Below are 15,346 nucleotides of genomic sequence, written 5' to 3'. Positions count from 1 at the left end.
AGTATAGAAAAGTAACAAAAGATTGAGAACAATATAATATTTTTGTTAAAAGCAAAAAAATATTTAATTGAAAGTGTAGCTTGTGTTTTCTTTCTGCCCATCATCAATTCCCATTAGTTCTTTACTATACATTCATTGAAATGCATGTACGAACCATGGAGATAGCAGCAATAACTCCACTGAGGTATTACTGAGATTGAAAGTATAGAATCTGTTTTAATACTAGGGCCAAAATATTTCAATTGGATCATAAACTATATAGCAGTAGCTTGGAAAAAGAAAGCTGTTGCCTTTGAAACATTCCATCAGTAAGTGGACTGCTATATTTTCTTGAAACCTCTGTTTCTGCAAGAAACAACAGAAATCTTTGACACAATGACCAGACCCTGCAACTAAAATTTCAAAAGTGTACCAAGGGTCTCAAGTTTAATTATGTTCTTACTTAGTCATTGTATCTAGTCATTCACAGTCCATAAACTAGAAATCACTTTCTATTTTTAAAATGCATGACTTTAGAAAGGTTATTTTTAAAATATTACTTTCTCAGTTTCTGCTAGTTAACATTATTGAGTGCTCTTTCAACTTACTATTGTCTCACCCATAATCCACTTAATAAGTGTCTCTACCATCTTTATTGAACACCCTAAAACTTTGGATCTTTGCTAAATGGAAAATTTTAATGTAATTCTGATGCCTGGTAGATTAATAATTTGGGGAACTGCTATTTCTACTCTATAAATTTAAGAGCCTTATTTTTCAGAGATTAGGCTTCCTTAATTAGTAGTAACTTCAATTATAAATATAGCCTTGTTCTGGAACATTTATAATTATACCACAGCCAAAATCAAACAAGCCAGTCTGCTCGTTAGAATCAGAATTTATAGAGAACAATATACAAAAAAGGAAAAGGATACATGCAACTTGAAAGAAATACATTTTTATATTTTATAGATGAGTAGAAACAGATTTCGAGCCTTACCAATAAGCTTTCTCTTTTCATCCTCCATTTTTTAAGAAAATTTGTATGCAGTAGGGCCCGAGTTTGCTGACACAGACTTATCTGTCTCTCACTCATTTTTGCCTGTTTATTAAGAGAGGGAAAAGGGAAAGTAAATGTAATGGAATGTAGCCTGGGAGAAAATGTTATGCCAAAGGAAGGGGGATGGGAGGAGAAGTCCTAACAGGAAACAATTCCATGAGTAAATCTTTTCCTAGAAGAAAATATTTGCTCTCTATCTTTTGTAGTACATCTTTTACAACTTCAAAAAGGGAGGAGGGACTTTTCTAAATGATTCCTAGAGAGCATTCTCCCTCAAGGGATTTTTTACAGAGGACTATTTCACATTGGGGGAAAAGTGGTCAGAATTCTTTTACCCTATGACATTGAAGTTATTTTTTTCATTGCCTTCTTTCTCACTTTTATCCAAAGCAAAAAACAAACAAACAAACAAAACCCTGGAATATGCAAGATGATGCAAGTTTTTAACTGATTAAGGAAAAGAAAATAACCTTGCAGGAATGAAACAGTGTCTCAGTGTTGTTTCTAGCCAGGCAGTATTTCCTCTGGGAATAAGTTTTCACTCTGGGTGGAATACTAACTTTTAGAGTTTAGGTTAGCATTTAGTAAATTATTACTGTTGTGTATTATTAAGAGGTTGTACACTGGGGTCTAGGAGAGCTAATGATCCTTCCCACTTGCAAATAGGCACTGGGCAAAACTATATTTAAATAAATGCTAAAATCTTGAAACAAGTTAGTAAAATAACGGTAGTTTTCCATCTTAAACAGACCTGCTTCTACTTAGTAGTTCTTCACTCTTTGTATTCTGATGAAAATTCCAGAGCAGAAATCATAAAACCCTCCATATCATATTACCTCAAGAAACCTCAGAGGAAGTCATGTCAGCTAGAAATAATAACTGTGTAACTGTAATAATAATAACAAAAAAACCTATTTATTTCCCTTTCAGACTGGATGCCTGGTATCTGAAAGTAAGAAATATTGGATTAAATTCTAGTCTCTTTTAGGCTGAGACTGAGAAACAAAGGAAATAAAAACATTTCCAATTTATTGAACAGAAAAATCACTTTACGGATCTCAGTAAACTACTTTCAGAGTTAGTAAAATAATGATGATCACAATGCTAAAAGGGAAAGCAACCTGCCTGAATGTTGCCAAATACTGTTATTCTGCCTTTTATAAAATAATATTTAAAATAAATTTAAAATCATTCAGAAGTGTAAGTGAATTCACAAGTCAGATACATTTGCTTTAATAGCTCCATTAGCAAATTTTGTTTTAATAGCAAAAATTTAAGGTAATGTCTACACTCCTAGTTAATCATTTTAAAGTTGTTATTTTCCACATATTTAATCTATACATTGCCAAATAATGAGTTAAGAATTCTTTCACAAATGGTTGATTTTTATTCCTTCCAGCCAAATGTTTGTATAGACATTTCCTTATGTCTTCTTTGTTCAAAATATTATCATTATGCATATCAAACAAGAAAATAGAGTTTAACTTACTTGCAGGAAATTTGGAGCAAGAAATCTAGAAAAAAAATGCTAATCCTTTGGTCTCTTTATATCCACAAGAACAGTCCCAATTCCTTCACAGACTCCTCTACATAATGCTTTAAAAGTTTGCTTAGTTTGAAGAACTCCTCCTCAGACTTCTTTCTGAAAGGGGGTTATGGTCTCAATTCAGTCAAGCTGCCAAAATATACTGTTCACATGATGACTTTTGTGCTGTTTTCCATTTCTTTCTCTCCCAGTCACTTCCTCTGCAGGGAGATAGCAGTTACAGATGTTTGGCTAAACACAGTATTCTTGTGAAGAGAAATCCCATTTTTGTTCATTAGGTTCTCTTCTTCCAGGCACAAGGGAAAAGCCCCAATATGTAAAATTTTAAAATACAGAGACTCCAAACACAAATAGCCAAATCACAGAATTGCAGATTGAAAAAAAAAAAAAGAAAGATGACTAGTGAGAAAGAAACAGCATACTTCCTTCCAATCAGAGAAGAGAACAATTTGCATAAAGAAGTTTAATCTAAGATTCAGTTGCACCTCAGGCAAATGATGCTAATAAAAATAACAAAACCCAGTCCCCACTTATTCCTTTGAGTGGTTTAGAGTAAATGAACAGAAAATGCCAGACCTTCATGATTGCCCCATAATTACATTCAGTCTTCAACTGGCTTTGGATAATTGCCTAAACCAGACTCAGAATTGTGAATTAACCCTTTTCATCCTTACTGCACAGCTAAAAAGAAATATATACTAGTGAGATGTTGATGTTTGAATTAAATGTAATGAAAAGATGTCAGGATGCATATATTATGAGGTTCAGTTGGCTTCAAGGGGCTATCCTGTGCACAGTTGTCATTCCAATTGACCACTGGGAAGCTTTGGGAACTGCTTCGGACCATATATATAACTCAAGGCTTAAAAACTTAAAAACTCAAAAACTTTACTTTGAGATGACAGAGTCCTCATATTGGTTACAGAGCTGGAATATCTGATGACTCCGTGGACTTATGAAAAAGAGTCACCACACCTTCAGTCTCTCTCTTCCTTTCTGACTATGAATTATGTCAGGACTATTGTGTCTTCCACAGCAGTGGTGGAAGTAGGTAGAGGGAAGGAGGTAGCTTGCCCTCCTTCATTCTATATGCAGCTGTGTACATACGGCAGCTAAAGCACATACCCAGGCTAAGGCAAGTCTCAGCTTTGTCTAACTTTGAGCTGTTTCTCTTATTTGTTTCTTTGTGATATTAACTGAATGAATATCAATCATACATGATCAGCCAGAGAATTCCCCTTGTGAGTTTGAAGTTCATCAGGTTGGATCTGAATGGCTAAAGGTGAAGTTCCCAACAACAGCCCTGGTATTCTTAAAGAATATGGCTGCCAACAAGATGATTGGCCCAAGCCTGGCTATTTTACAAGCTGAAGTGTACCACAAGTGTTTACACTGTGCAAAAGTGAGATAGAATATAAAATAACAAATTAGCAGTCCTGGCAATTGCTTTATATTCTGATGAGGTTTATTTTTGAAATTTATTTTTATAAACATTTATAATCACCTCCTTCCACTGCCTCCTCCAACTGAGCAATAAAAAAGAAAAGTCATAATAAATATGCATAATTCAGCAAAAGATTCTCATGTTGGTCATACCCCAAAATGGATATCCCAGTCTGCATTTTAAGTCAGTTGTCTCTCTGGCAGGAGGTGGATCACATGTTTCATCTTCCATCTTCTGGACTTACAGTTGACCATTGGACTGATCAGAATTCTAGGGTATTTTAAAGTTGTTTTTCTTTATAATATTGTTGTCAATGTGCAAATTATTCCTCCTAGTGATGTTCATTTTGCTCTGTATCAATTCAAAGAAGTCCTTCCAGTTTCCTCTAACAGTGCCCATTTCATTGGTGTTTCTGACACAATAATATTCCATCATATTCATAAACCATAATTTGTTTAGCCATTCCCCAATATGAGGAATTGGGTAATTGTCTCCTCTCAATGCTGAGGCTAATGGAGATTCCCTTCACAAAGGTTGTTCTATCTGGGAGAGTGTACTCACAGATGAGGGTTGATTCAGAGGCTAATGAAGATTCTCCTCACAAAGGTAACTCCACCTGGGAAAGTGGAGGGAGAGGGTTGGTAATCCTATTAACTAGTTTTTGTGCCTAGATTGTAACCCTTGAATAATCAGAGCAGTGATGAAAAGGGGGAAGAGCCATTCGTGTTAGGGACTCAGGGATAAAACGGGGCCTGCGAGCCTCCATTTTTGACACCCACCACTTCTCACAAGAATGAAAATAAACAAGCCTTTGTCACATTGCTGCTGAGTTCCAGAGAATTATTCAGCAGGAGTCATTTTTCTCACAATTTGGAGGTCCTACCAAGATGGCTAGATGGCTAGCTGCCCCCCAGGGTCCAACACTTGACAAGACGTCTTGCTGAATTCTTATCAATGGTTGAGCAATTGTTAGAACCTGGGGGGGGGGGCAACTCCTGAGGAAGCTGAGGAACTCAGCAGGGATGTCTCAAATGCAGGGTAGAGTGCACTCACAAAAGGGGTGAGAATTTATCAGATCAGGGGGGAATTTCAAGCCATGTAAATCTGTGCACATGGATCCCACAGGAGTAAAGGGCTATTGAGTACTCCCTGGGTGGTTTAAAAAAGCCAGGCAAAACCTCTGGCAGGGTCATTTGGTTTAAGTATTAAGGCTTATATTATAGCCAAGCAGTTCAAGTATGTAGGCTGGGACATCTAGGAGATTATAGGGAGTTTCTCTGAATTAGAAAAGTCATCAAGGACAATGTTGAAGGAACTTAGTAAAAGTGGCCTCTTAAGAAATGCCTGGGGGCAGAGCCAAGATGGTGGAGAGTAGCCCACAAATCGTCTGAGCTCTCCTTCTATTCCCTCACAAAGAACATTAAATCAAGCCTTAGACAGATTCTGAAACTACAAAACCTGCAAAGAGACAGAGAGACACAGTCTTCCAACCAGAGATAATTTAGAAGACTTCAGGAAAGGTCAGTCTCACTGGGGCAAAAGGGAGGCGCAGCACACAGTGGCAGCATAGCGCCGAGGGGGTCAGGGAAAGTCAGCAGGAAGCTGTGGACCACAGCCTAGCAACTGAGGCCCCTGTATCCAGGCTCAACAAGCTGGTGGCACAGCAGGACAGTGACGAAACCCACCTGCACCAACCAAAGGCAGGTTGCCAGCTGGATAGCCACCCATAGGACAGGCGTGACCAGGCCTACTGATTGCAGTGCACAGCCAGCAAGGCCAGGGAAGTGAAAAATCCACAAGCCACCGAGGTCTCAGTGTAGAAAGCCAGTGATGCAGCCCCCATACCCCAGCACAAGAAGCTTGAAACAGGGACCCTGGTGCTCCCAGAGCAGACCTCAACTCTAAAAAAAAAAAAGCTGCAGTATGAGTAAGAAACAAAAAAAGAGCCCTCACCATTGAGAGCTTCTGTATCAACAGGGAAGAGGCAAACACAAACTCAGATGAGGACAATACTCCCAAATTGCCTACATGTGAAGCCTCAAGAGGGAATATAAATTGATCTCAAGAACAAAAAGCCTTCTTGGAAGAGCTCAAAAAAGATTTCAAAAATCAATTGAGAGAAATGGGGAGATAAATGAAAGCAGCCAGAAAGAAGCAATTTAAGTATCATGGAGCCACAGTCAGGATTGCTCAGGACCTGGCAGCTTCAACATTAAAGGATTGTAAGGCTTGGAATATGATATTCCAGAAGGCAAAGGAGCTTGGATTGCAGCCAAGAATCTATTACCCAGCAAAACTGAACACTCTTTCAGGAGAAAAGATGGACATTCAATGAAATTAGGGACTTTCAAGGTTTCCTGATGAAAAGAACAAATCTGAATAGAAAATTAAATCTTAACATACAAGACTCAAGAGAAGTTTAAAAAGTTAAACAGGGGGGAAAAAGTTATTCAATAAGGTTAAACTGTTTACATCCCTACACAGGAAGATAATACTTATAACTCTTGAGAACTGTATATGTATTAGGGCAGACAGAAGGATTTTACACAGAGGATATAAATATAAACTGTCTTCGATGTGATGATATCAAGAAAATTAAGGGGTTAAAAAGGGAGTTTATAGGGAGAAGAGGAAAGGGGAAGTGGAATGCAGTGAATTACATCATATGAAGAGGTAAAAAAAAACCTATTACAATAGAGGGAAAGAAGGGAGGGGTGAACATTGTTTCAACCTTACTCTCACTAGATTTGATTCAAAGAGGGAATAATGGGCAGCTAGGTGGCACAGTGGATAAAGCACTGGCCCTGGATTCCGGAGGACCTGAGTTCAAATCTGACCTCAGACTCTTGACACTTACTAGCGACCCTGGGCAAGTCACTTAACCCTCATTGCACTGCCGAAAAAAACAAAACAAAACAAAAAAACAACCAATAAAGAGGGAATAACATATACATTCATTTGGATAAGGAAACTGAACTTGTAAAAGGGTAAGGGGAAAGGCGGGGACTGACAGAAGGGAAGGCAAAAGCAAGGGAGAAAAGGGTAAAGAAAAGGGAGGGGGGTGATAAAAAGGAAGGGCAGATTGAAGGAGGCAGGGGTAAGAAGCAAGACATTGGTGAGGAGGGTTAGGGTGAAAGAATGGGGGGGAGTACAAAGGGGGTAAATAGAATGGAGGGGAATAGACAGCTAATAATAACTTAATAATAATAGACAGTAATAATAACTGTGAATGTGAATGGAATGAACTCTGCCATAAAACAGAAGTGAATTGCAGAGTGGATTAAAAAACAGAATCCTACAATATGCTGTTTACAGGAAACACATTTGAAGCAGAGAGATACACACAGAGTAAAGATAAAAGGCTAGGGCAAAATATATTATGCTTCAGCTAAAGTCAAAAAAGCAGGGGTAGCAATCCTTATCTCAGACAAAGCAAAGGCAAAAATAGATCTCATTAAAAGAGTTAAAGAAGGAAACTACATATTGCTAAAAGGTACTATAGATAATGAAGTAATATCAATATTAACCATGTATGTGTCAAGTGGTATAGCATCCAAATTCTTAGAGGAGAATTTAAATGAGCTACAAGAGGACAGCACAACTATACTAGTGGGGGATCTGAATCCTCCCCTCTCAGAATTAGATAAATCTAGCCACAAAATAAATAAGAAAGAAATGAAAGAGGTGAATAGAATTTTAGAAATGTTAGACATGATAGATGTCTGGAGAAAACTGAATGGAGATAGAAAGGAATATACCTTTTTCTCAGCAGTACATGGCACATTTTCAAAAACTGACCATGTATTCGGGCACAAAAACATAGTCAAATGTAGAAAGGCAGAAATAGTAAATGCATCCTTCTCAGATCATGATGCAATAAAAATTACATGTAATAAAGAGCCATGGAAAGGTAGATCATGGAGAGGGGAGAGGGACCCACATGTACAGAAATAGTTGTAGCTGCTCTTTTTGTGGTGGCAGGGAATTGGAAGTTGAAGCGATGCCCATCAATTGGGGAATGTCTGAACAAGTTGTGATATATGAATATGATGGAGTTCTACTGTGCTGTAAGAAATGATGAGCAAGAGGAGTTCAGAGAAACCTGGAAGGACTTGCATGAACTGATGATGACAGAGATGAGCAGAACTGAAAGAACATTACACACAGTATCATCAGTATTGTGTGTTGATCAACTGTGATGGACTAGATTCTTCTCACCAAACCAACGGTACAGGAGAATTCCAGGGGACTCATGATAGAGGGGGCTTTCCAAATCCAGGAAAAAAAAAGGAACTGTGGAATATGGATGCTGAGTGGACCATACTATTTCTTTTGTTTTTGGTGCTGTTGTTTTTCTTTTTGAGATTTTTCTTTTTTGAGGTTTTTCCTTTTTGCTCTGATTCTTCTCTTGTAACATGACTAATGCAGAAATATGTCTGATTTTATTGTATATATATAAAACCTATATCAGATAACCTGCTTCTAGTGGAAGGGTGAGGGAGGGGAGGGAGGGAGAAAAAATTGAAATTGGAAATCTTATCTAAAAAATGTTGAAAACTAAAAAAAAAAAAAGGAATTAATTATTTTTTTAAAATCCCTAAATAAACAGCCCTTTTAGGGAGTAGATCAAGTGAATAGAAAGAATTTGAACCCTGTTTGTACTGACAGTGAGAAACCTGAAAGGAAAAAAAAATGTGTTCTGCCCTTTAAGTGCTTACCTGAGATTATCTGGGAAGAACAAAAGAGTGATTGAAATGGGATAAAATATTTTGGGAAGAATGATTTTCGAATTTAGGTATAATAGTCTGGTGGATTCTTTTTTTTTTTTTTGTGAGGCAATTGAGGTTAAGTGACTTGCCTAAGGTCACACAGCTAGTAAATGTTAAGTGTCTGAGGTTGAATTTGAACTCAGGTCCTCCTGACTCCAGGGCTGGTGCTCTATCCACTGCACCACCTAGCGGCCCCATGGATTCTTTTTAATTTCCAAAATGGTTACAGGGGGCTAAAATCAGAATGGAGGACATCAGGACATCATGTGTTCTAAAGCCCCCCCCCTTTCCTTGTGGCAGTGTCTGCTTTGGGAGGTGGGGAGGGATCTGGTGAGCATCTAGTGCCTAGGATTTTGATCTTTTAAACATATATATATATATATGCACAAAAATTCTTTTAAAATGATTAGAATAGGGGCAGCTAGATAGAGCAGTGGATCAAACACTGGCCCTGAATTCAGGAGGACCTGAGTTCAAATCTGGCCTCAGACACTTGATACTTACTAGCTGTGTGACCCTGGGCAAGTCACTTAACCTCAACTGCCTCACAAAAAAAAATTAAAATTTTAAAAAACAATGTTAAAAAATTATTAGAATTGACTAAAGATAATAACAAACCAAATTGGCCTATTGGAGCTTCTTTGACTGGTCTAAAATAGGTTAAATCAGATTATCTTAAAGAAAAGCTAAAAGGAAAAGAAAGTTTTCTTTTTCTCTCTCCTCTTCTCTCTTCCTTCTCTTCCCTAACAAGGGAATGTTAAGTGGGGGATGGAAAAGCACTGAGAAAGGAAACTTCAAGGAAATAGAAAGTGATTGGGATTGTGTTTCATGTGTCTCTCTGTGTCTCATGTATGTCTGATGTAAAATTGTCTTACGTGTTCAAGTTTCTGTCAAAAATGTAATTTTGTGCTTGGAATTTAGAAACCCATGGTGTGGCTAGGTTAAGGAAATGGGAGGACAGAAAGAAACGCTATTCTAACAATATCTTGAAAACTACTTAGGAAGCTGAATATTGCATTAAAATGCTACTTTAAAAATTGTTTTTTTAACTAGAGAGAAAGGAAAGAAAGAAAAAGAAAAGGGTCATTTCAGTGACTATAGAAAGGTAGTTTCACTATTGGTTTTTTTGCTTTTTTTAAAGCTGACAGGCTCACCAACAAAGGAAGAGTTTGTATCAGTAAGAGAAAAAAATCATAAAAAAAGTCAGTGAATTAAATTGGGACATCTAGTTAAGAAATTTGGGGATTCATGCAAACTAAAGTCAAGTAAAATCTGTTAAAATATGAAATGCTTGGAATAAATGGTTCTTGGGTGAATTAATACTAAGATGAAATTATTAGTTGAGGTTTTATAGGATATCATTTGGAAAATAGATTTAGGTGTAACTGAATCAATTCTGGTCTCGTTTTAAAGTTATTTGTATTTGTAACACATAAAAGAAAAGGGCCTAACAGTTAATAGTTCATTGTATTAGAGATATTGTCAGAATGTAGGTAATAATGGTTTTCTGTGAAGTGGGCATAGTAAGAACCTTTTACTTTCAAACTCTGTCTTCAGTTTCCAACTAGTTAAGTTTAGATAATAATCTACTTAATCAAGTCTAGCTACCTTTTAGGATAAATACCTAGAAAGACATCAAATCTAATATAAGTATTAGATATGGTAAAGATTGGTTATTGGTAAATGTGCCCATTATATGGAAGCTGAAATACCTCCTTGTGCTTTCCAAATTGAGAACGAGTCACGCCTCTCAGCATTCAGTCACATTCTTTATCTATAAGCCACAAAAAGCCTTGGGACCAGAAAGTTGCTGCAAGGAAGAAAGAAAGCCAATAACTTGTTATCTGATAAGTTTCAAGAGTAGGATGGGAGGTCCTTAGAGAAAAGGAGGAAATATAATGATAATATTTTGCAGAGTATTAAAATGTTACCATTAGTTATTATAAATCCACAGTTGATTTGATTTAAACTAAAATATTCCCTAAAAGACATAATGTGGTCTGAATGTGTGCTCTTCTATCAGGATTATTATGGTAAATTTGGACTAAACATTAAAAAGATTTGGTGTTAAGAGCTCTACTAGTTGTGTGACCCCAAGACAGTTCTGTTTCAGTTTACTTTTCTATAATAAAGCTTACCTCCCAGGGTTGTGAGGATCACATGATTGTAAAATGCTTAGCATAGGGCGAGTATTATATAAATGATTTTCTGTGTAAAGTATAAAGCAAAAATGTTATGGGAAAAAATCGGTGGGGGTTTGGTATAGGGGTTCTTAGGAACTCCTCTTTGAGGAATTGCACCTTCTTGCATCCAAATCCAATTGAAGTGAAATAATGGTTTGTTTGGAGGCTAGGGAGGGGAAGTCAGGAGAGAGGTCCTTGGACTTCTTCTCATGGGGAGAGGGCTTGGCACAGAGGTGTGCCTTTCTTCCTGAGTGGGAGATGAACAGATACTTTTGTGGAGGACGGATGGTGGGGGTCCGGTGGGATCATCATCTAACTGTGAAGGGTTTCCTTGTTGGGGGAGGACCATCCCACCACTGGTGGTGGCTGGGGGAGGTTGGGTATGGGGCAGCTCCAGATCTCTAGGGCCATCTCTGTCCCCCTCACACCACAGGGGCTGCAGCCACACCTGGCCTTGTCTCCCTGAGGGGTGGGGGAGGCTGGAGTGAAGGGTGGTGGTCCTAGAGTTAGCCCAGTTTGGATCCAGTGTCACTTGTCTCTTTGGGTGTGTCTGTCCTTTGGTTTGATTTCTCAAGGGGAGGGTTCTTTTGATTTGTCCCAGGGAACTTCTGGGGTACACTAGGCCCATAACAAAAACAAAAACAAACAAACAAACAAACCATGCAACTGAATTTGAGAACACCTGATTGGCAATTGGTGGGTTTTGTTTCAAGTTTTAAAAATTCCTAATGCTTTAAGGTATTATGTTTCTAGATGGTATCAGCTATGGTGAAAGTTGTTATGTGAAACCTCTTACATGTATGTGTCTCCTGGTAAAAATTTTATTTCTTATTGCAACGAGAAGATATGAGCAGAATGCAAGTATGTACGATTTTATTGTTTTCAGTCTAATTGTGTGATTATGTTTTAAGAAAAAAGGAGAGAGAGAGATTTAGCATTTTAAAAGCATTTTATCTCATGAAGGTTTGGTGAATATTCCTTTTTAAAATCAGGATAAATTTTAAGCTGTTTCTTAAATTTATATACATGATATTATTATATATTATCTATATTTTATTATATGTTATATATTATTATATATTATATATCTTTTTTCAGGATGTAATGTGTGCATATTCAATTAACACTCGTGTGATTTAGAAGGCCTGTTATCTTATTTGTGAGCTAATTTGTTGCAAAGACAATTTGATATTGATAACAATTATGTCCAAATCTACTGTAATTTGTGAAATTTTATTAATTGATGGAAAAAGCTTTTCTGAGACCCTGAATATTGGAATATTTGAGTTTCATTCTTAGATTTGGTGTGTCCTTGTAACTCTCGTGGCATATTTCTATTATAAGAGTAGACAAAGTAGAAGTTTGTTATTGCAGTATTGAATCAATTGGTTATTAAATTTATAATAGAGCATCTAAATGAATGTGCTAAGCTGTAAGAAAGATCTTACTGTTTTAATCTGAATTTATTTGGTATTAAGCAATAGTTATATTAGTGCCTGAATTTGATATGTATAAGATACATTGGTAACTTATGAATTGTCTTATATCACCTTAATAGGAAATAGGAGTCTACCTACCTATGATTATTATTTGGAATTAGAACATGTGTAGAAATACATGTAGAGTAGTTGAGTCATCTCAATGATTTAAAGGAATTTTGAGGGCAGTACCCTCTGTGGTTGAGTGGGACATTTTCTAGTTTGTTCCCAGTATGCAACTTGGGATTGTTTATACTCATTTCAACCATTGCTTGTTATTGAGTATCTCAAGGCAGAGTCATTTGTGTAGTGCTAAGTCAGGGATGAAAAGCATAAATTTAACATAGGTACAAGCATAGTTAATGCTTGCTACATAGGATATATGATCCTTGAGAAGTAAGTTCACTTTTGGTACTGATTATTGGAACTTGCTATTTAAGACATTATGGGACTATTAACTATTATTATTCTGAGTCTGACTCCAGTTATGACCATCAAGGACCCATAATGCCAGCAACCCTATGGGGGTTTTTACCTGTATACACTGCAGGTGGAGTTCTCTTGGGAAATGCTGGGAGACCAACTTTTTGGCACAGGCTGACGTAGGCATCTCCTGACTCAGTTTCCCCAAATATTACACATGGAATGTAAACTCTCCCACCTGGCTTATTTTAAGTCTGGCACCTACACTGATAGTCTGCAGAACTTCTGCCTGGAGTAAACACATGGAGTTTGGGGAAATCTTATTCCCTGAGAGCATTGCCTCCCTTCTTTTATGGCAGAGTCCTATAATCATGTCACTTGATTAGCATGAACACAACATTGGCTCTTCATCCTTAGGTTAATACTGTAATATCTGGGTTAGATGCAGGTATAAGATTTAAGCTATTTGGCTTATAAATTCTAGTCCCTTTGAGTTTCTAAACAACTAGAATGTATAAGCATTTATCCTTGTCATCTGTCTGTTTTAGTTATGCATTTTAAAACTGAATCAGGAATATCTTAAGATTGTTTTGAAGAAAATAATTTCAATGCAGCCAGTTTTCTTAAAGGAGGGTAACTTACAGAATGTTTTGTTACACCTGATGAAAAGTCAATTCTATTTAAGTTTATTATATGATGTGGAAATAACATTTGTCTGTAGAGCATGTCCTGTAATATAAACATGGTTTATTATGGACAACTTATTTGACATGCACTGTTTTGAAATTAATTACTAAGTCTTTTACTATAATTGAAGTTAAAAGTATTCTGAAACCTAAGTTTTATGTGAGGATTAGATCTTAAACAATTGAGTAAGGATTTTTTTTAATGAGGTCAAATTGATATATATGTAATTTGGAAAGATGTAAGAGTTCTGCTTTCTGTGGTATTTTGAAACATTTAAATTATAGCCTGCAGGTATCAAGGTAGAGGTAACCATTTGGCCTGTTGTTAATAATGTTTGTTAACTCATATTATAAATTCTTTAAAGTTCAGGTAAACTATGAGACCTTTATTTTGAAATTCCTCTTATTGTTACCAAGATGAGAACCATAATATTTGAGGTAGCTTTTACCAAATGGAATAGTTATTGGGGAAGTAGAATTTGAGAGACTGTACCATGTTGTATTGAGATCTGTATTGCACTGAGATTTTAATAGGGACATCTGAGGAATCTCTACACGCAATTTCAAATCTGAGAAGTAAATCTACTGAAGAGGTGCCCTGAAGACAAGACATCTTCCAGACTGCCCCAAGAAAAGTAGTTCCAGGGAGCAGACAGTTATATGGGACATCTGAGATCCAAGATGAAATTGGCTAACTGAATGGACAATGGGAGTGCGCTACTGAAATTACAAAGAGACTTTATATTAGCTAATGCTGTTAACCATGCTTGGTGTTGTAGTCTTGGTAGTCATTGAGATTTGTTCCTTGTGTTATACCTGGGGTCTGTTACTGAAAATACAATGAGGATATAATTTTCCAAGGAACAAAAGCAGTCTTGAAGGGATGCTATACAGGGTATTTCTGAACAACTGGCTGTAACTAGCAAAATGGCTTGGGAAAACAGGATGGCCCTTGATTGATACTACCTGGATAGGATGGATGGAATCCTGGTTTGGAAAATGGAAAGGTTTTGATGTCTCTATCCTCACCACTCTCATCATAGTGGCAGGGGTTTTAACAGTGATAGGATGCTGTATTATCTCCTTCCTTCCAGGGCTAATTCAGAGGCAGAGGATGTATTCAACAAATGGAATGAGAGGAGCCCAATAGTCAAAAATAAAGAGGAGGGATTGTGAGGAATTGGGTAATTGTCTCCTCTCAATGCAGAGGCTAATGGAGATTCTCCTCACAAAGTTTGCTCCATCTAGGAGAGTGGAAGCAGAGGGTTGGAAATCCAATTATCTAGTTTTTGTGCCTAGATTGTAACCCTTGCCATTTGTCTTAGGGACTAGGGGATAAAACCAGGCCTGTGAGCCTCCATTTTGGGCACCCATCAACTGCACACTGGGCTGCCCATTCTTGCAAAAATAACAATAAACAAGCCTTTGTCACATTGCTGCTGAGTTCCAGAGAATTATTGAGCAGGAGTCATTTTTCTCACAATTGGTTTAGTTAATGGTTTTGGACTACTGTGAAAAAATTGCAATAAATATTTCTCTTTTTCTTCTTCCTTTATCTCTTGAGGCATAACTGTAGTAGCAGTATAGGTAAGTCAAATGGTATCACATCTACAATTTAGTACCTTTGGTACCAGAGTCCAGATTGCTATATTTACTTCTTTCTAGATTACATTTTTAATTGTCCAAACTTTTTCTACTATGCCACAGAAATCTCTTCACCCTGAAAGTTTATCTACCTTTTAATTTCTCACACTGGAAGTAACCTTTCTCCCTGCATT

General features: G+C 37.0%; 1 protein-coding gene across 1 annotated transcript in view; it reads right to left on the bottom strand.

Moving 5' to 3' along the window:
- LOC122726151 (ATP-binding cassette sub-family A member 10-like) overlaps window positions 1-2,733 on the bottom strand; it is a 117,545-nt gene extending 114,812 nt beyond the window's left edge. Inside the window, exons 1-2 of the mRNA XM_043963684.1 lie at window positions 2,529-2,733; window positions 980-1,081 (exon numbers count right to left, since the gene is read on the bottom strand). Coding sequence (XP_043819619.1) covers window positions 980-1,075 — 96 coding nt within the window. The 5' untranslated portion in view covers window positions 1,076-1,081; window positions 2,529-2,733. The remainder of the gene's footprint in view (window positions 1-979; window positions 1,082-2,528) is intronic.
- Window positions 2,734-15,346: the final 12,613 nt, after the last annotated feature.

Source organism: Dromiciops gliroides, chromosome 4 (assembly GCF_019393635.1).
Source record: "Dromiciops gliroides isolate mDroGli1 chromosome 4, mDroGli1.pri, whole genome shotgun sequence".
Classification (NCBI taxonomy): Eukaryota; Metazoa; Chordata; class Mammalia; order Microbiotheria; family Microbiotheriidae; genus Dromiciops; species Dromiciops gliroides.
This window is presented reverse-complemented; position numbering and strand designations above follow the sequence as displayed.